The sequence below is a fragment of the Microplitis mediator genome, chromosome 8 (assembly GCF_029852145.1).
Source record: "Microplitis mediator isolate UGA2020A chromosome 8, iyMicMedi2.1, whole genome shotgun sequence".
NCBI classification, from domain to species: domain Eukaryota; kingdom Metazoa; phylum Arthropoda; class Insecta; order Hymenoptera; family Braconidae; genus Microplitis; species Microplitis mediator.
The window spans coordinates 22580424-22600907 of record NC_079976.1 but is presented as its reverse complement, the minus strand read 5'-3'; the positions used below and the strand labels follow the sequence as shown (position 1 = coordinate 22600907).

The 20484-nt window shown below is 30.4% G+C and overlaps 2 protein-coding genes across 2 annotated transcripts in view; one reads left to right on the top strand and one right to left on the bottom strand.

The window, feature by feature from the left end:
- Positions 1-3124, top strand: LOC130673936 (homeobox protein Hox-A2-like). The gene is made up of 3 exons (XM_057479152.1): positions 1-160; positions 1556-1701; positions 2639-3124. Exons 1-3 carry the CDS (start codon positions 1-3, stop codon positions 3122-3124), a joined length of 792 nt encoding a protein of 263 aa, XP_057335135.1.
- Positions 3125-17433: 14309 nt separating this feature from the next.
- Positions 17434-20484, bottom strand: part of LOC130673370 (olfactomedin-like protein 2A) — a 7917-nt gene continuing 4866 nt past the window's right edge. The window contains exon 3 of the mRNA XM_057478358.1: positions 17434-18319. Within this exon, the coding sequence (XP_057334341.1) occupies positions 17591-18319 (729 nt within the window). The 3' untranslated portion in view covers positions 17434-17590. The remainder of the gene's footprint in view (positions 18320-20484) is intronic.

Genomic DNA, 20484 nt, shown 5'->3' with positions numbered 1-20484 from the left:
ATGTCTGTTCTTCCTGATTTTGACGTTTTATTGAATTACTCTACTCTGCCATTGGAGTTTCCAACTTACGGATCTTCACCAGAAGGTATACGATCAGAAGAATCAAGTACTTCTCCACCCTCCAGTTCTGACGAAGTCAAGACTTCAAAGACAACAAAAGGTAATGAAACATTTATAAGTGCAAACTATTTTCCAGATTTTTGTTCAAATTTTTTTTTCACACTGTAGAAAATCCGGAGTGAATTCGGATTAAAATTAAATTCGAATTCACTCCGTCACTCGGAGTTCCGGAGTTTTACTAAAAAACACTCCGCATGCGGAGTGAATTGGGAGTTTTTTTTAGCGGAGTGATTGCAAAGTGACGCGGATTTTATTTCACTCCCAAATCACTCCGGTCTGGAGTTTGAATACTTAAATAAATTGACATTAATTTATATTAAACTGCTAAACAATGTGTGTGTGTGTGTGTGTGTGTGTGTGTGTGTGTGTGTGTGTGTGTGTGTGTGTGTGTGTGTGTGTGTGTGTGTGTGTGTGTGTGTGTGCAATAGGGTGCTTCAAAAAAAAACTTTGATTTTTTTTTGCTCTTTCCCCCTAAAACGTTAGTGGTTGCCAAAAAAAAAATCCTCCCAAAAGATGGGCTCTCTAGCTCAACTCTAAGAGGTCGCTATTTTAATTTTAATTTCCCTTTTGATTAACACGTAAAAATTTATTTTTTCATTCAAAGTGTAATTACTCATAAGCTGCTCAAAATTTTTCAAATTTATACATAAATCTTCAAATTTCATTTCTCAAGCTTTCCAAAACCCTATGACAAGTCGTAACTATCCCCAATTGAAGCTAGCAAAAAAAAATCGAAAATTAACAATTTCATTTTGAAATACAAAATCGATACTTTTCAAATAGCTTCAATTGACATTTGAATAATGGTAATTATGACTTGTCATAGGGTTTTGGAAAGCTTGAGGACTCAGCTTTAAAGGTCTATGTCTAAATTTGAAAAATGTAGAGCAGCTTATGAGTAATTACACTTTGAATAAAGAAATAAATATATAGATGTTAATCAGATGAAAAATTAAAATTAAAATAGCGACCTCTTAGAGTTGAGCTAGAGAGCCCATCTTTTGGGAGGATATTTTTCTTGGCAACCACTAACGTTTTAGGGGGTAAGAGCAAAAAAAAATTAAATTTTTTTTTTTGAAGCACCCTAGTGTGCAAGTGTGTGTTTGGGTATGTGCAGGTGTTTGTGTGCGAATGTGTACTTGTGTGTGTTCGGATGTGTGCAAATATCTGCGTGTGTGTCCGCGTGTGTGCATGTGTGCAAATGTGTGTGTACAAATGTGTGTGTGTGTGCAAATGTGTGTCTATATATGTGTGTGCGTATCAGCTGATCATTTATGTAATACGCGAGTTTTTACTTCGATTTTATTGAGTGGAATTATTTTTTATAAATAATATTTACAAAACTCCGCTTATTGTTACATATAAGAATAACTTTATGGATACTTATTATTAATTAAGTCAATAAGTGTAATAATATTTTTATTTTATTTGATAGGTGGTATTAACATCCATAGAAAACCGCGGACTCGATTCAGTCAGAATCAGTTGGATGGTTTGGAGAGGTTATTCGCGGATATAAAATTCTTATGTCGTCCACGAAGAATTTTTACTGCAAAACAATTAGGACTGGAAGAAAGACAGGTGAGAAAATTTTTCTATTTTTCCTATCACTTGTTTACAAATGATAAAATCTCGTACGGACCTTTGTCTGAAAAACGCAGTTCTAGAGTTTTAAAGACTTCTTCGGACAAAAGTAGGAAAAATTTTCACTAGGGACCATAGCATTTCAAACCAGAATTTTTCCGTGCGATAATTAATTTTATTTTTAAAATATTCAATTTTTTGTTTGATATATAAATAAGTGAATAAGAAGTAATTTCCTTCAAGAATAGGCTACATCAAAAAAATTAAATTTCTTACGAGATTCTTCATGCCAAATCTAATATATAAGGAAGGGGGGGGGGGGGTCAAAAGGAGCTAGGGTAGGCGAAATGGGATACCACCAAAATTTCATATTTTAAATTGTTTTTAAACATTCCAAAATGACTTTTGTAGATATAATTGAGCGTTTTTTAAATTTTTCTCGATAAACTTTTTAAAAAATTTATTGTGAGTTGAAAAATATTAATGACTTTTGTTTTATGATAAAAACTATTAAAAATTTGTTTTTCTTCTTTTGTATCCAATAATCATTTAAAATATAACTTTTCTTCGTTTTATTATTTACAAAAAAATTAAAATCAATAGAATTCATCAAAAATCCAGAAATTTCTTTTTTTTTACCTTTTTTATGGGTACCCCATTTCTCCTGTAAAAATGAAAAAAATTTTCTTTTAACGGTAACTAAAAATTTTTTCTATTTACTTAGAAAATCATTGGAAAAAAAAAAAAAAAAAAAAAATGAGTTAGTGTATTTTAGTCCTAGAAAACTTGGTATTTCCTTATGTACCCCGTTTTGCCCCTCCCTCTTCTATGTTCGGAAAATCGTAATTCGCGACAAAATATTAACTATTAATTATTATAAAATTATACATCGATCTGATATTTAGAAATTTCTAAGTTTATAATTTTTTTACAGGTAAAAGTATGGTTTCAAAATCGTCGGATGAAAGACAAGAAAGAGAAAGACAGAGATGCAAAGCTTAGAAGAATAAATACATCGGCTGGGTATGGTGCAACTGTACATCATCAGCATCATCATCATCTACCACAAAATGTCGAGTTGAACACCGGAATATACAATAGTTATTGCCCAAATGCCGTCAGCTGTCAAACATCATACAGCGGGAGCCAACAAAACGGGCATAATTACACCGAGAGCTATAATAATGCTTCTAATTCTAATTCCATCGGATATCCTGATAATAATAATAATAACTGTAATTCGAGCATCAGTGGAATCAATAATAACCACAATAGTTCTGGTTATTATTCACAACCTGATGATAAATCCTCAAATTGCATCGAGGATTTTTACTACTATACCACTACTGGAACCACGGCTAGTGAACCAATGACTGACTTAGACGATTTCGATGAACTTCTATCTAAGCACGTACTTTGAACTTGATTAATTTTGTCATACTAATCTGCTAATTAAGTTATGAATACTATTTATAAATTATGTACTCTAAGACCAAGTGTGTAGTTAATATTAGCACACTTGCCAAACAGTATTTAAACACCAGAAACAATCAAAAACCATAGTTTTACGTGTGGCCTTAAAAGTCGAACACATTTACCGTGTGTTAAAATAATTTACGTTCGTAACACACTTGGCTTTTAAAAATCTGTTCGAGTCACATTAATTATTATTGTTTCTGAAAACTCATATTGTCAGAAGAGAAAATAAGAAATATTGGCAAAAATCTTGTAAAAATTTTAATTCATTATTGTTGTAAATATTTTTTTAGATTATCTTTCTTTTCAAATAACTTGTAAGGTGAATGTGTTAAGCATTCCTAATATATTTAACTCATTAAGCGAATGAATATTTTGTAATAATAAAATCTAAGTAAAAATTAGTGATAATCTTATATTTGTTTCTATGATCCTGTTTGTATGTATATAATTAATGTGTATAATTATTTGAATAAAAATGTTTAACTTTCCAAATATGTTATTTTTTTTTTTATTCAATCATTAATTATTAATTAATTCTTAATAGTTTTTAAAATATACCTCAAGGTAAAAACTTGTCAACAAGAATTTTTAAGTTTTCAATTTATAGTACGAAAAAATTCTTGTGACAAGTAAAAATTTTTTTGGGACGAATCAAAATTTCTTGCATTAATAAATCCTTTTTTTTTGGTTCGAACAAAGTTTGGATCAGTTAAAATTCAATTTGATCTGATATTTCAGATATGGATATCTATATTTTGTGTAGATTTATCCAGATCGGATTAGATCTTTGTATGTACATTGAATAACATTAATGAAAATGCCATTTAAACAATAAAATAATATTTTACCATTATAGGGGAAGGGAGGGGGGCAAAACGGGCCCCCTAAAATTTTTGATGCCTCGAAATATTAGGGTGCAAATGGGCCGCCCAAAGTTTTTACCATGAAAAGTGTTGGGGGAGGGGGTAAAATGGGCTGTCTAGACTTTGAAAACCTACGAATATTTTTTAGCCAAACGGGTTCCTAAAATTTTTTTAACAGATATGATTAAAGAATTATGATAAGGGGCAAACTAGGTCACGAGTTCAACAGCATTACTAACTATAATTTTTTTTAAAAACAATTTATTCTATATAATCGAAAATAATAAAAATATTAGCAATCAAGTAATAAAATGAAGTTATTTTTAGGTCCAAATTTTCACTATCAACTCTTTTTTATACTAAACACACAGCAAAAAGTTTCAAAACACAAAACAAGCGACAAACATACATTGAGTTTTGTTGGGGGCCCGTTTTCCCAACTTTTCAGGATTTTTCAATTTTCATAGACACAGCAAATTAACACAAGAAACCCAGCAGAAGGAAAAAAAAGTGAAATAAGCTGAAAAACTCGCATTACAAAAATTTTTTGAGGGGGCCCATTTTGCCCCACATTTTTTAATTTTTTATTTTTAATGGACAGAACAAATTAACGTCAAATACTTGGCGAGAGAGTAAAAAAAAGTAATACAAGTAAAAAAAACTGAGGATTTGAACATTTTTTTTTTCAAGGAGCCCATTTTATCCCCCCCCCCTTCCCCTACACTATTGTTTACCGCCGTCTGCATCCAGTGAAAAGAAGTATATACATTTTCCTATTGAGTTCTGTCGTAACCTTTTTTTATTTTATTCCCCTTTTTTCGTAATCTAATTCATCTAATAAAATTATTTGACCATTAAAAATAATAAGAATTCAGTGCTAATCTTAAGAGGCTGTCACTTTTCAATTACAAAATTATGTTTTATTATAATGGTATAATGTAGAGGAGGTACAAATAAATACTCGCGCGCGCGGAAAAAACAGTTCTGTAAAAATTACAGAAAAGTCTGTAAAATTTACAGATGTTTCTCTGTCAATTAAATTATGTAATTTTTACAGAACCAAAAATGAAATTTTTATCTTTTAAGGCTGTAAAAGTTACATAGTGAAGTTGTAGAATTCACAGAAGTATTTATGTAAAAAATACAGAGCAAAATACATGAGCACACTTACCCCCATACATCTGCACACATGCACACACTTACCCGCACACCTGGACACATGCGAACACTTACCCCTGCACACCTGCACACATGCGAACACTTACCCCCACACATGCACACACTTACTCCCACGCATTCGCACACTTACCCGCAAACCTGCACACATGCGCACACTTACCCCCACACACTTGCACACATGCGCACACTTACCCCCGCAAACCTGCACACATGCGCACACTTACCCGCATAAGTAAATATTACATAAAGTAATAATGTATAATCTACAGAAAAAATATGTAATTTTTGCAGAACATTATCTGCTAGTTTACATCATGTCATTTATAAAAATAACATCTATGACTTTGTAGAAATAACATATTTAATCTGTAAATGTTAAAAATAATATCATCAGTAAATTTTATGGATTTTTTTCTGTAACTTTTACAGAACTGTTTTTTCCGTGCAGGAGATTGGAAAATACTGATGGATATTATCATTATAAATAAAAATTTTATTGAACGCACGCCTGACTATCGCGCCTTATGTATCCCTTAACAGTATTTACCCTGATAGCCAAGCTAGCGACAGACTACAACAGCAACTTGCCACCAAGTTGGCCGCAAAAATTGGCGTTCTCATAAGTTGACGGGAAGTTGCCTTCAATTTTCCGAAAAAGATGGCGACAGGTTGCGGCAGTAGATTGTCGCCAAATTTCTGAGAAAGTTACACGGAAAAAAGCGCAGCTCAAAATTAGCTAATATTTATAGTCGTCAAATAAAAATTACTTTCCTCAGAGAAATTTCCAATCTCAAACCAAAAATTACTATTATCAATGGAAAATTACATTTTTTCGTTGATTCTTACGATCAGTATTGTAAATTTTACGATTTGTAAAAGTAATAATACAGATTAGCAAAAATTGGATAGAGAATGGTAATAATCCATAATTATTTTACAACAATCATTCTGGAAATAACAAAATTCAAAAATCTCTTTGATAATATTTTAATTCTGCGTTAAAAACATTTGTAAGAGTATAAATTGAATATTACAAATCATTAAGAATAAATTACTATAAAACTTATATTAATTGCACGCCTCGGAAGCGAAGCGGAGAGGTTGTGCTTTATAACCGACCTGTCAAGGTCACACGAATTCCGCTCATTAAAGTGCATATATTTTTTTTCTATTACTCTTACACATTATGAAAAGCACATCAATATAAAGCTGAAACACTAATAAATAATCCTGATACTTTTTTTAATTTGTCCAATATGTATTGATATAAAAAAAAGTTCATTAAAAAAAATTTATCGTGGACGTCCATTAGTCTGTGGTTCAAAAAAACGGCGTGGTATGGATATCTCGAGAACGACTTGACGAAACTACTTAATTTTTTTTTCACAATTTTCCGAATTAAGCAAAGAAGGTTCCTTTCGAAAACCACTACTGTAGGCCTTCTCGTTTTTTTAAAAATAAATCATAACGGTTAAAACCGGCAAGTTTACATGTAAACAAACACACACTGCCGCCATTTTTCATTAGGAATGTTCTCCTTATTTTTTTTTTTTTTTACTTTTATTACCATATATTTATCATGGAAACTTCTATGGGAAAAGAGCGGGATATTCAATTTTATTCGAAATTTAACTTTAAAAAAAAGACATAACATGAGTGTTCGAGGCGTGCACTTTTGGATTTTCCAAATTTTTCTATAATATTTTTATCTATTCTATAAAATTCAGTAGATAAAATAAAAAATATTAGTATAGAGTAGATAGTGATTTTTATTTGGAAACAACAGAAAAGTCACTCATGACTCAAGTTATGTTTACATGAATTTCGCTAAAATTATTCATTTATATCCTGATTATTACAATTTGTAAGATTATTAATTTTATTTTATAACATTTTAAAACTATTACTGAAAACATTGTAAAAAGAACTCTGGTATTCTAAAAATTATAATATCAAATAAATTTTGTTGAGGTATTGCAGTTTTTAAAACATCGATAACGTGAATTGCTACTTAGCGGGTAAAAATTGCTATTTGCCTGTTACTTTTAATACGAGAAATATAATATCGACTGCGTTGTATTTTATTCATATTTGGCATATACTTCGAGATATCGGAAGGGTACCTGTAGTCAAGTGGTTCGCATGCTTGCACTTTAACTGGAATATTCGCAAGGCGTAGGTTCGAATCCCACAGTGGTAAAAAAAAAAAAAGATGGTGGATTTCAAATAGGTATTGAGATATGAGATATATACATATATATATGAGATATATACATAAATATATATACAGAAACATTCCGACGATATGCATATATATTAGACTGGGCCAAAAAAATTGACTTTTTTTTTTTTCATAGCTATATCGAAAATATTATTCAGAATGACAAAAAAAAAATTTCATGAAAGTTTGAGCCCTCAAAATTAATTTTAAGAGGTCTATCATCGCAATTTTTAATTTTAATTCATAATTTGATGTTTTACGTCAGAACTGCTAAAACATTCGAGTAAAAAAAATTCATTTCCAATTATTCTTATGTAAAATTAAATTCCCTACAAAAAAGGTCTGATTAAAAATTTTCGTCAGACAAGCCGTTTCCGATTAATTAAGCTTAACAAATTGATATATTTTTTCGATTTAACATTTTTACTTTTGAATTTTGTAACTGACAAATCAATAAATATCTAATAAAGACCATGACAGATTTTCGAAAGAAATTTAAGGCTCTACAAAAAAGGCCTCTTAACATATTTTGCTAAATTCACTCCTTCGAAAGTTATTTACGTTATTGAAATCGTTTTGACTCAAATTCAACCTTGAATAACTTTTGAAGGAGTGAATTTAGCAAAAAATGTTAAGAGGCCTTTTTTGTAGAGCATTAAATTTCCTTTAAGAATCTGTCATGATCTTTTTTAGATATTTCTTGATTTGTCAGTTACAAAATTCAAAAGTAAAAATGTTAAATCGAAAAAATATATCAATTTATTAAGCTCAATTAATCGGAAACGGCTTGTCTGACGAAAATTTTCAATCAGACCTTTTTTGTAGGGAATTAAATTTTACATAAGAAAAAGTGGAAATGAATTTTTTTTACTCCAATGTTTTAGCAGTTCTGACGTAAAACATCAAATTATGAATTAAAATTAAAAATTGCGATGATAGACCTCTTAAAATTAATATTAAGGACTCAAACTTTCATGAAATTTTTTTTTTGTCATCCTGAATAATATTTTCGATATAGCTATGAAAAAAAAAAATAGTCATTTTTTTGGCCCAGTCTAATACATATATATATATATGTTGGAAAAAAAATTTATTATTACACACAAGGAGACAATTTTTACTATCTGGATTAGTAGAAATTCAATAGCAGTCTCAGTGAAAGTTTTATTCCAAGATAGATTTTTTATTAAATCAAATGGTAAATTTTATTGAATGCTTTAGTTTTGTACTCTTAAACTCAAAGTAATTTGACTTATAGATTAGTTATTCATAGGATTAAGCGATTATAATCTTTACTCATTTAAAAGGAAAATTTCCACATTATCCCTTGTAGGAAAAAAAATATTGACAACGGGGCCAGTCTTGGCACAATACTGGGCTACCGAGGCTCGGCCTCCCAAGGTTGGTCCGAGATCCGACCAACGTTGAAGTGACAAGCCTTGGTTTGCCAGTCTTGGGACAAGGTTCAGCCAATGCTCAAGTGACAAGCCTTGGTTTGCCAGTCTCGGGACAAGGTTCAGCCAATGCTCAAGTGACAAGCCTTGGTTTGCCAGTCTCGGGACAAGGTTCAGCCAATACTCAAGTGACAAGCCTTGGTTTACCAGTCTAAATAACAAATGGTACCTAAATACACCTGGCTTCTGTGAATAGCGTAACAGCCTAGTGGATAAGACGCTTGCCTAGCAGTCATGAAGGACCAGGTTCGAGACCCAGCAAATGCAAAAAAAAAATTAGTTTCATCGATCCACCTGATTTCTCTGTGTACAAATTTATTTCCATATGTTACCATCACGCACAACTCTACTAATATTTTTTTTTTTTAAATTTATTTTTAATAATAATAGGTGCTTATTTAGCAACAGTCTTGGCACAATACTGGCTCTCGATATTGGGCCAATACTTAGATGCAATCTTGGCACAATACTGGCTCTCGATATTGGGCCAATACTAAGATGCAGTCTTGGCACAACACTGTCACTCAAGCTTGGCTGGGTGTTATCATTTCGATGTTTAGACAGACTTGGGCCAAGCTTGGATTTCAAGCTTTCCCCAGAGTTAATAAGTCTTGCGCCAAGCCTCGGCCAAGCTTGGGCCTATTGTTTCTTCCTATATGGGATTGGACCGTTTCAAGTTTGCTTCGGCGAAATAGTAATTTTTATTTGGAAATTACCGAATATTACCAGATTTTTTTCTCCGTGTGTTAATTCTCGTATCCCTAATAGTTTAAACGTTATATCAGTTTTTTAGTAAATAAATGAAGCAGCCGCTGCAACTTTTGTAGCACGTGTTTTTTAATAGTACAATAAAAAATTGAAAAAAATTTCGTTAGTTAACAATCGTTCAACTTGTTGAAATTAACTTTAAGTAAAATTTCCAACGGGAATAAATTATTTAAAGTGTTCAGAATACACCATAATTTTTTCAAATTTAAAAAAAAAATTTAATACCTCAAATAAATTAATTACTGTGTCATACTCGCTTTTGACGCCGCGCGCGCAACCTAAAAATGTCGCGCGGAAACCCATTTTCAGCGTTAAATTAAAACTATTAATAATGGAGTTAAAAATCCGGGGAGTCGGAGTTTTTTATTGGAAATTTCGTCCTCTTTAAGAATCTTTTTGTAAAATTTTTTGAATATTAATAGTCCATGAAATATTGGCAAAAAACGAAATGCCTTCTTTTTTTTGTCTTTAATTGTTCATAACTTTCGCAATTTTTTACGTGCTAATACATACTTTTTGGATATCTTGAAAAAATTAGAACAAAAATTTTTGATAATTTGACAGCATCTCAGTTATTCGATATTTTTTTTTATTGCACGCCTCGGACGCGATAGCGGGAGAGGTTGTGCTCTATAATCGACTTGTCGTAAAAACGGGATTTTCCTACCTTTAATCATTTCTGCTAATTTTATAAATCACCTCTGTGGAAAAAAAAGTACACCAATGTCTAGAGAAAATTCTAAAGAATAATTTGGATTTAATTAAAAATTTCATTTAGCTACACTATAATAAAAGAAGAAAATTATTTAACATGAGACTAGTCGGTTGTCAATTGGGATGTCCGTGTGTGAGCAAGATACCTCTCGAAAAACTCAATTAATCAGTCTAATTTTTTTTTCAATAGCTTCAAATTTTAGTAGAATAGAAGCCTTTTAAATATTACTACTGTAGTCCTTCTCGTTCATTTATTATCAATTAAAAACTGAAAACTGATTATGTTGACTATTGCTTAATTCGCCATTTTTCCCCCACAAATATAAGTAGGCATGATTATCATGAAACTTAGCTGATATTATAAGGCTCCACTTTACCATGAGATAATTTTTTTTTTTTTATTATATCGTGTGACAAATCGACTTGCCAACTGTTATCCAATTAACTAAATTAAAAAAAAAAAAAATGTCTAGATGTTTATTAAAAAATTTTGTAATAAAGAAAAAACATTAAAAATTAGTTTTATTGTAATATGAGCATTCGAGGCGTGCACTTTTGGATTTTCCAAATTTCTTTTAGTCTTTTGTGTAACAACAATAAATTTACAGACAAGTAATTAATGTTTCATATATATACTTGGCGTAATTTTATTACGGAGAATTTTTTATTGGTAAAATTTTCCTGTCTTTAGTTATCGTGTTTACTAAGTTTTTTCACATGACAATAAACAACTTGTGTCTCTAAGATTAAAATAATTTATATATTATTGATAGAATAATCAATCGCCTCAATGTTGGATGGAAACTATTCTTTACTAAATTGTCTTTGTATTAGTATACAATTCAAACTATTTTTGTGTAATCGAAAAGGTAAAGAGATAACTCAATGCGAGTAAACGACCCGAGTAAAAATGGAATTCCGCCGCACCACCGCTGCACTACAGCCGTGACAATTCCAATTATTTTATAAATGCCGCACCACCGCCGTGACAACTAAAGAATTTATCTATTCGCTGCACCACCGCCGTGACATCCCGAGTAAAAATGAAATTATCATTTTTACGAAAAAATTATAAATTTTTATCGACCGCCGCACCACCGCTGCACTACTGCCGTTTGGCGGACTATTCGGCCGCACGCTAAAAATATATTCTGCCAGCACCGCCGCACCGCCGCTGCACGACCGCCGCACCAATGCCTAAGCATAACCCCGATTAAAAAAAAAAATGGCATTTATCTGCCAAAATATCTTATGATTAATTGATTAATTTACCCGGTTTATGGTGAAAGAAATTTAATTGTCCGGTAAAAGTGAATTATATATGGCCATATATTAAAATTTTCAATATATACATAGCCATGTATAGAAATTTCAACTAAATTAAAAAAAAAAGACTTACTCAATTTTAGTAGTTTTTTTTTTTTCTTTGATGATGCGGAAATCAATCAGATTTGTGATGAAATTAATTTCTAACCGAGTGAAATTTTTAATTTAGGGAAAAAACGCTACACGGAAAGAAAATTATAGCAGCGGTTCCCATAATTTTGTGAAATTTTTTCCTATACCATCATAGGAATTACGACCATAAATTATGGGAGCGGTTCCTATAATTATAGGAATGTTTCCCATAATTATAGGAATAGTTCCTATAATTATAGGAATGATACCCATAACACTATAGGAATGGTTCCTATAATTATAGGAATGGTTCCTATAATTTATAGGAATACTTTCTATAATATTATGGGAATCATTCCTATAATTTATGGGAATGGTTCCTATAATTTATAGGAACTATTCCCATAAATTATAGGAACCATTCCCATAATATTATGGGAATGGTTCCTATAATAGTATGGGAACTATTCCCATAATATTATGGGAATGATTCCCATAATGCAATTGGAATGGTTCCCATACCATTATGGGAACGGTTCCCATAATATTATGGGAACCATTCCCATATCATTATGGGAACCATTCCTATAATATTATGGGAATGGTTCCCATATTATCATGAAAAAATTAATTTAAAGAAAAGTGTGGTAATCACTTCTACAATACACAGAAATATTATTAAACATAAAAACGAAAATTCAAACATTGAAAAAAAAATCGTATTTGGCAAAAAAAATTAAAATTTTTAACAAGAATTTTTTGTCAGCACAAAACATTCAAGAAAATTCAAATTTTGGGAAATATCTACACTATTGTGCAAAAAAAAAATTTAATGATATTATAGGGATGGTTCCCATAACATTATGGGAATAGTTCCCATAATATTATCGGAATAGTTCCTATACCAATATGGGAACCATTCCCATAATAGTATGGGAATGATTCCCATACCATTATGGGAATGATTCCCATACCATTATGGGAATGGTTCCCATAATGATATGGGAATGGTCCCCATAATATTATGGGAATGGTTCCCACAATGGTATGGGAACCATTCCCATATCATTATGGGAACCATTCCCATAATGGTATGGGAATCATTCCCATACTATTATGGGAATGGTTCCCATAATATATGGGAACCATCCCTATAGTAGTATAGGTACTGTTCCCATACCATTATGGGAACCATTCCCATAATGCATAGGAAAACTTCCCATAATTTTCTTTCCGTGTACAAATATCAACCAAACGTACACGATTTAGTAGGATTCGACCCCGGGACCTTACGCACGAAAGACCGACGCTTTAACGACTAGGCTACGCTACCGACAGTGACTACTAAGTTTACTTGTGCTATATGAGATTGAAAAGAATATATCATTTTTAAATCACTAATCAAAAATAATTTACAACAAAATATCACAGCTATGGTGCGGCGGTGGTGCAGCGGTGGTGCGGCGGTCGATAAAAATTTATAATTTTTTCGTAAAAATGATAATTTCATTTTTACTCGGGATGTCACGGCGGTGGTGCAGCGAATAGATAAATTCTTTAGTTGTCACGGTGGTGGTGCGGCATTTATAAAATAATCGGAATTGTCACGGCTGTAGTGCAGCGGTGGTGCGGCGGTGGTGCGGCGGAATTCCATTTTTACTCGGGAGGAGATTCTAATGATATAATTTTTCATAAGTTTCTTCTGATTTTTATAAGTAGCTAACGATGCGTCATAGAAATAATTGGCAGGCATAATTTGTAGGAAATTGAATGCTCTACAAAAAAAGATTCTTATCATTTTTTGCGGAATCTATTTGTTCAAAAGTTATTTGGGGTTGAAGTCGAATTCACATTGAATTTTTAGTTTTTCTTACTTTTCCGGCGAAACTATCAGACGTATTACAAAATATCATGGGACCATTTTTGTAGACAATTTTATTCCCTAGAAGTTATACCGAATAATATTTTTTCGAATTCCACATTGTTTTCTAGTTATTTTTATTTTAATGTCATGCTCATAAAAAAAATAGTCTTCTGATCGATTTTAAGAGCTTGACATTAAAATAAAAATAACTAGAAAACAATGCGGGATTCGAAAAAACCACACATACACACACACACACACACACACACACACACACACACACACACACACACACATATATATATATATATACATACATACATACATTCATACATTCATACATACATACATACATACATACATACATACATACAGACACTCGGACATCATTCTGAAAATAGTCAGAATAGCTTCCTAGGACCTCAAAACGTCGACATCTGATGAAAACTTGACCTTCAAAAATCGGGGTGAAAACAATAACCTCATAATTTTTCGTAAACTGTCGATTTTCTTAGCGGGAAGTTAAAAAATAAAAAAAATTTGAAAATTTTCTTGTCACTGATTTTTCTAAGATTACTCAAAAATCGCTGATGCTACAAAGTTTTAAAGTTCTAATCTAAAAAGTAGACACTTGGAACTACAATTGCTTTTTTTTATTTCTTGTTGGACCAATTCTCTTGAAGTTACGGCCTGTTGAAAATTTTGTTCTTGAACCAAGAAAATTTTCATTTTCATTCAAAATTGCAAAAAATACTGCCGAATCGTGATATTCTGAGTATACACATATAATTTCCTGATTCACAACATTTAATATTTATACTAGAATTCACTCAAAAATATAGGACGATATAAATTTTTACGTGAAGTCATTCATTTTCTTGAATCAAGACCATGTTTTTTTCAAGTCAAGAAAAAAAATCATCAATTCAAAATATTAATTCTTTTCTAAAAAAAGTAATTGTATTCTTTTAAGAAGACATTTGTATTAAATGAGGGAATTTTCTGTTTCCGGTTAAGTTAATATTTGCATTATTCAAAAAAAGTTATTTCATTAGATTAAGATTATAATTTATTTAAATCAAATTTAGAATTTTTTCATCCCAATTGACCTTTGTCTTGAGTCCTTAATGTAGTTTTTTCAAACTGAGAGTTCTTCTACCCCACAAAAAAATTTCTTGGTTTTAGATTTTATAACAGGGTATTTCTCAACCTTGCCAAGTTTGGCCCCTTTATTAATTGATTTTAATAAGGGCGCCACTGGAAGATAAGACTCGGCCTTCCAGAACCGGAGATGTTATAATAGAAATCAGGGTCGTTGAAAAATATAAGAGTGAGGAGATTGAGGAATTAAATTTATTTAATACACAATTTTATATCAATATAAGTTTCACTTTTATTTAACAATTCACAATTATGCCCACCGGGCTTATGTTCCTTATAATTATTTTTAACAAAATCGTCCACCGGATTTCTTATTCTTACAATTAATTAACTAAAATTTGGTCCCCTGGACTCTTATATTAAATTGGCCACCGGCCTGATCCCCTGGATCAAAATTTTATATAAAACAAATTGGCAACTTGCCAGATCCCCAGGATCTATTATTTAAAACCGTTTCCCCAGGAAACTTAAATTTTCTCTCACACACACACACGCTTTACATTCGAGTCCCCAGGACTGTATCACACTCACACACGTTTTCCAATTTATTATTTTACCGATTAATTTCATCCACGCTTTTAATTAATCTCAAATTTTATTTGTTCCGAAACTTTTACTTAGATTTTCATAACTACACGGAAAGAAAATTATAGCAGCGGTTCCCATAATTTTGTGAAATTTTTTCCTATACCATCATAGGAATTACGACCATAAATTATGGGAGCGGTTCCTATAATTATAGGAACATTTCCCATAATTATAGGAATAGTTCCTATAATTATGGGAATGATACCCATAACACTATAGGAATGGTTCCTATAATTTATGGGAATGGTTCCTATAATTTATAGGAACTATTCCCATAAATTATAGGAACCATTCCCATAATATTATGGGAATGATTCCCATAATGCAATTGGAATGGTTCCCATACCATTATGGGAACGGTTCCCATAATATTATGGGAACCATTCCCATATCATTATAGGAACCATTCCTATAATATTATGGGAATGGTTCCCATATTATCATGAAAAAATTAATGTAAAGAAAAGTGTGGTAATCACTTCTACAATACACAGAAATATTATTAAACATAAAAACAAAAATTCAAACATTGAAAAAAAAATCGTATTTGGCAAAAAACATTAAAATTTTTAACAAGAATTTTTTGTCAGCACAAAACATTAAAGAAAATTCAAATTTTGGGAAATTTCTACACTATTGTGCAAAAAAAAAATTTAATGATATTATAGGGATGGTTCCCATAATATATGGGAACCATCCCTATAGTAGTATAGGTACTGTTCCTATACCATTATGGGAACCATTCCCATAATGCATAGGAAAACTTCCCATAATTTTCTTTCCGTGTATGATTTTATTCTGTAAAATTTCCACAATAATAAATTTATTTCTTTCAAAATTTTCATACTCAAAATTTTCCACGACAATAATTTTTATTTCTTTCCTCAAAATTTCCCGACTGTAAATTTTATTATTTTATACTTTTATACTTTCAGTTTTTCAAATATCAAGTTGTTGAGTGTGAATTTACTGACACCGAAAAACTGCTGCCCGCGACAGGCGCTATCTTCCTCTATTTGCATCAACAATTTTATTTTTACAATTATGACTGACATCAACTTACTGATAAATTTTATTACTTATTTTTATTTATCCTTTTATCACTAATTCACAACACTTTTACTTTCTTTCAGTCTTTTGAATTTTATAATTGTATAATATTCTTATTAAATAAAATTATTAAATTACTATTAATTTTCCTTAATAACTAGATTTTATTATTAAAAATTTCTGGCCCTCTTGCCGAGAAATTTGACTTTTATTTTAATTTTAATTGTTAATAAATTCTGGCTTTCTTGCCGAGAATTTATCCGACGGACCGCGTGTAAATTAAATTTTGAATTCTGGCCTTCTTGCCGAGAATTCGTAATTTATTTTAATCAAATCGGAAATGGCGACTACCCACGAATCTCTTAATTATTAATTAATTAATAGAGTAATAACTTGTGGCAACCGGCCGACGATTTATTTACCTTTTTGTAATATTCTTTCCTGTATTCAATTGCTCGTGGCTTCCTTTGTTTCTCCAGCCCTTCTGCCGATTTCCGCTGACACGTTCTTTTCCCAATGATTTTTTTTCTCCTCAACTTTATCTCGCCTCAATTTATATAGGTATCTGTGGATAGTTCAATACAAATAAGTAGTTATAATTGTAGTGTATCGGCTATCGGCCGGATACACGATTTATTATTAATTAATTTAGTGCTTCTAGAAGGTTCCACAAGTACCTCTCTAGGGTATATATAATTACCTGAATTTACAGTTTGGTTTTGTGTCTAACTGCAACGCCGGTCCGTCCAACTGTGTCCGTTTTCACCTCGTGCACTCACTAATGTAGATTAAGTTCGCGACCTTTCGGCAATTATCGGGTGTCTCCCCAATTGATTAATTCTAATTGGTTCTGGAGGACGAGCCTCCAAAATTGGCGCTCCCGGTGACAAGTCGATAAACTAGGTCACGGGGTTTATGGTTATTGGGTCATTGACCAACCGCGGGAAATTTATTCAAACTTAAATTTCAAATTATTATAATTTATTAAATTCACCCCGTTACACTCCCCCCTGCCAGACTGTCACCCGGGTCGCTGATTCCAGAGCCTCGTCCTCAAGGATAGAGGATGTTGTCTGGGACGTAATAAGTATAGTGATTATATGAAAATCAGAACGGTTTTATTTAAGAAGAGCCTTATTCTAGGTTTTTATTCCTCAGGGAACGTCCCGGGTTCACTGGCCACCCTCAACTTCGGCCGTCCTTCCTGTTCCCACTTCTTAAACTCCTCAGGCCCTGCTGTATGGAGCCAAAGCTTCTGTACGGCTTCAGGATTCCTCACTGGTTCTTCCCCCATGGCCAATTTTAACAGCTTGGTCTTCCGCAGCTCTCTACGTTTTTGATTTGCCTTCCTTTTACGTTCAGCCGCTAGGACATCGTCCGCTGGAGTTGTTCGTAGCGCAGAAAAAGATTTAGGACTTGGTGGTGGTTTCCTGGTGGTAGTCTGCACTGTAGGTTGAGTTGTTGTTTTTGCTGCTGTGGTGGACTTTCTGGTCACTGATGTAGTAGCCGTTGTTGTGGTGCTTGTAATTGTCGTTGTTGTTGTTGGAGTGGAAGTTGCCGTTATCGTTGTTGTTGTTGGAGCTCTGCAGGCTCGGAATTCCGTCGTGTGACTGGGATAGGGTGGTAATTCCCCGCTCACGCTTGGACCTAGACGGCCAAAGACCGATTGGCGTGGGCCTACTACACGACGGCCAGCTCGACTAAATTCCAAACGGCTCTGTTCTTTCTCCGAAGCGGCTTCCTGCTGGCCTCTCACGACAGCTGCTGAGGCGGCTTCATCCCGGCCTCTTATGATGGATGTTGAGGCGGCTTCCTGCCGGCCCCTCGAGGCGGGATCCCCCCGGTCTCGATGGAAACATCGTCCCCGCCGAAACATCTGAAATTAACTTCTATTAGCATACAATCACTTAATTTATTACCATTACGTTTAACCTTAATTAAAATTTTTGATATTACAAGGTGTTTAAAATCTCGGGTCGAAAAATTTGATCTGATTTTAGTCTAACTGGACTGTATTTGGACTACTTGGTCTGTTATTGAACTTCGATAAAAATTTTAATCTGTTTTTGATCCACCCGGACTGAAAAATTTGACCTCATTTTAGTCTGATTGGACTATTTGATCTGATGTTGATCTTTTATGAAAATTTTAAGCTGTTTTCGACCTGCTACTTTAAAAACCAAACGCGTTACGAGCAGACTAAATTAGATTAATTCGTGAACTTTAAAAAATTTTAGTTCTGAAAATTTACAAGGACAAAACTAGATTAAATCATTGACTTATAAAATTTTTATTTATGGGCAATATTTATGAAAAAACATTAAATTGCAGAATTGATTATGTTTTTTTTACTATCTTTTGTTTAAAAATGTCGGCAGTTAATGAAAATTTGGCAGCTTAATTTTTTAGTTGTCTTCATCGAATATTTATATCATTGAATAAAAGTGATAAAACAACTCTTAAAATGTCAAGAATTTTCTCTTATTTACTGGATAAAATTGAAAATATTTTGGCATAAGAAAACATCAAAATTCTTGTGCTACGGAGAAAAATGTTGGCTCGAAATCTACCAATTTTTATTATGCTGTCGACCAAACTTGAAACAGAAAGTAAAGTATCCAAAAAATTACTATGCTCTTATAAAAAATTATTATGCTACATCAAAATTATTATAATGTATGGAAGTAATTGATATTGAAGCTCATCGATAAGTTTCTCGCGCGTAATAAGTAATGTGATACAGTATAATCATTTTTTGTAAGAGCACGATAATTTTTTTGATGCGTTACTTCCTGTTTCAAGTTTAGTCGACAGCATTGTAAAAATAAGTAGGTTTCGAGCCAACATTTTTCTCTGTGTGACATCTCATTATGGAAGCGCATTAGCATGTTTGAAATACCAAGAAAATTAAAATAAATTAATAAATCTAGATTATTATTATTATTATTATTATTATTATTATTATTATTATTATTATTATTATTATTATTATTATTATTATTATTATTATTATTATTATTATTATTATTATTATTATTATTATTATTATTATTATTATTATTATTATTATTATTATTATTATTATTATTATTATTATTATTATTATTATTATTATTATTATTATTATTATTATTATTATTATTATTATTATTATTATTATTATTATTATTATTATTATTATTATTATTATTATTATTATTATTATTATTATTATTATTATTATTATTATTATTATTATTATTATTATTATTATTATTATTATTATTATTATTATTATTATTATTATTATTATTATTATTATTATTATTATTATTATTATTATTATTATTATTATTATTATTATTATTATTATTATTATTATTATTATTATTATTATTATTATTATTATTATTATTATTATTATTATTATTATTATATTATTATTATTATTATTATTATTATTATTATTATTATTATTATTATTATTATTATTATTATTATTATTATTATTATTATTATTATTATTATTATTATTATTATTATTATTATTATTATTATTATTATTATTATTATTATTATTATTATTATTATTATTATTATTATTATTATTATTATTATTATTATTATTATTATTATTATTATTATTATTATTATTATTATTATTATTATTATTATTATTATTATTATTATTATTATTATTATTATTATTATTATTATTATTATTATTATTATTATTATTATTATTATTATTATTATTATTATTATTATTATTATTATTATTATTATTATTATTATTATTATTATTATTATTATTATTATTATTATTATTATTATTATTATATTATTATTATTATTATTATTATTATTATTATTATTATTATTATTATTATTATTATTATTATTATTATTATTATTATTATTATTATTATTATTATTATTATTATTATTATTATTATTATTATTATTATTATTATTATTATTATTATTATTATTATTATTATTATTATTATTATTATTATTATTATTATTATTATTATTATTATTATTATTATTATTATTATT

Excerpts from the sequence above, each read along its gene's own strand:
- LOC130673936 (XM_057479152.1), top strand. The coding sequence starts at position 1 with ATGTCTGTTCTTCCTGATTTTGACGTTTTATTGAATTACTCTACTCTG. Across the intron at positions 161-1,555 it reads GACTTCAAAGACAACAAAAG|GTGGTATTAACATCCATAGA; the intron begins GTAATGAAACAT and ends TTTATTTGATAG. Across the intron at positions 1,702-2,638 it reads TAGGACTGGAAGAAAGACAG|GTAAAAGTATGGTTTCAAAA; the intron begins GTGAGAAAATTT and ends ATTTTTTTACAG.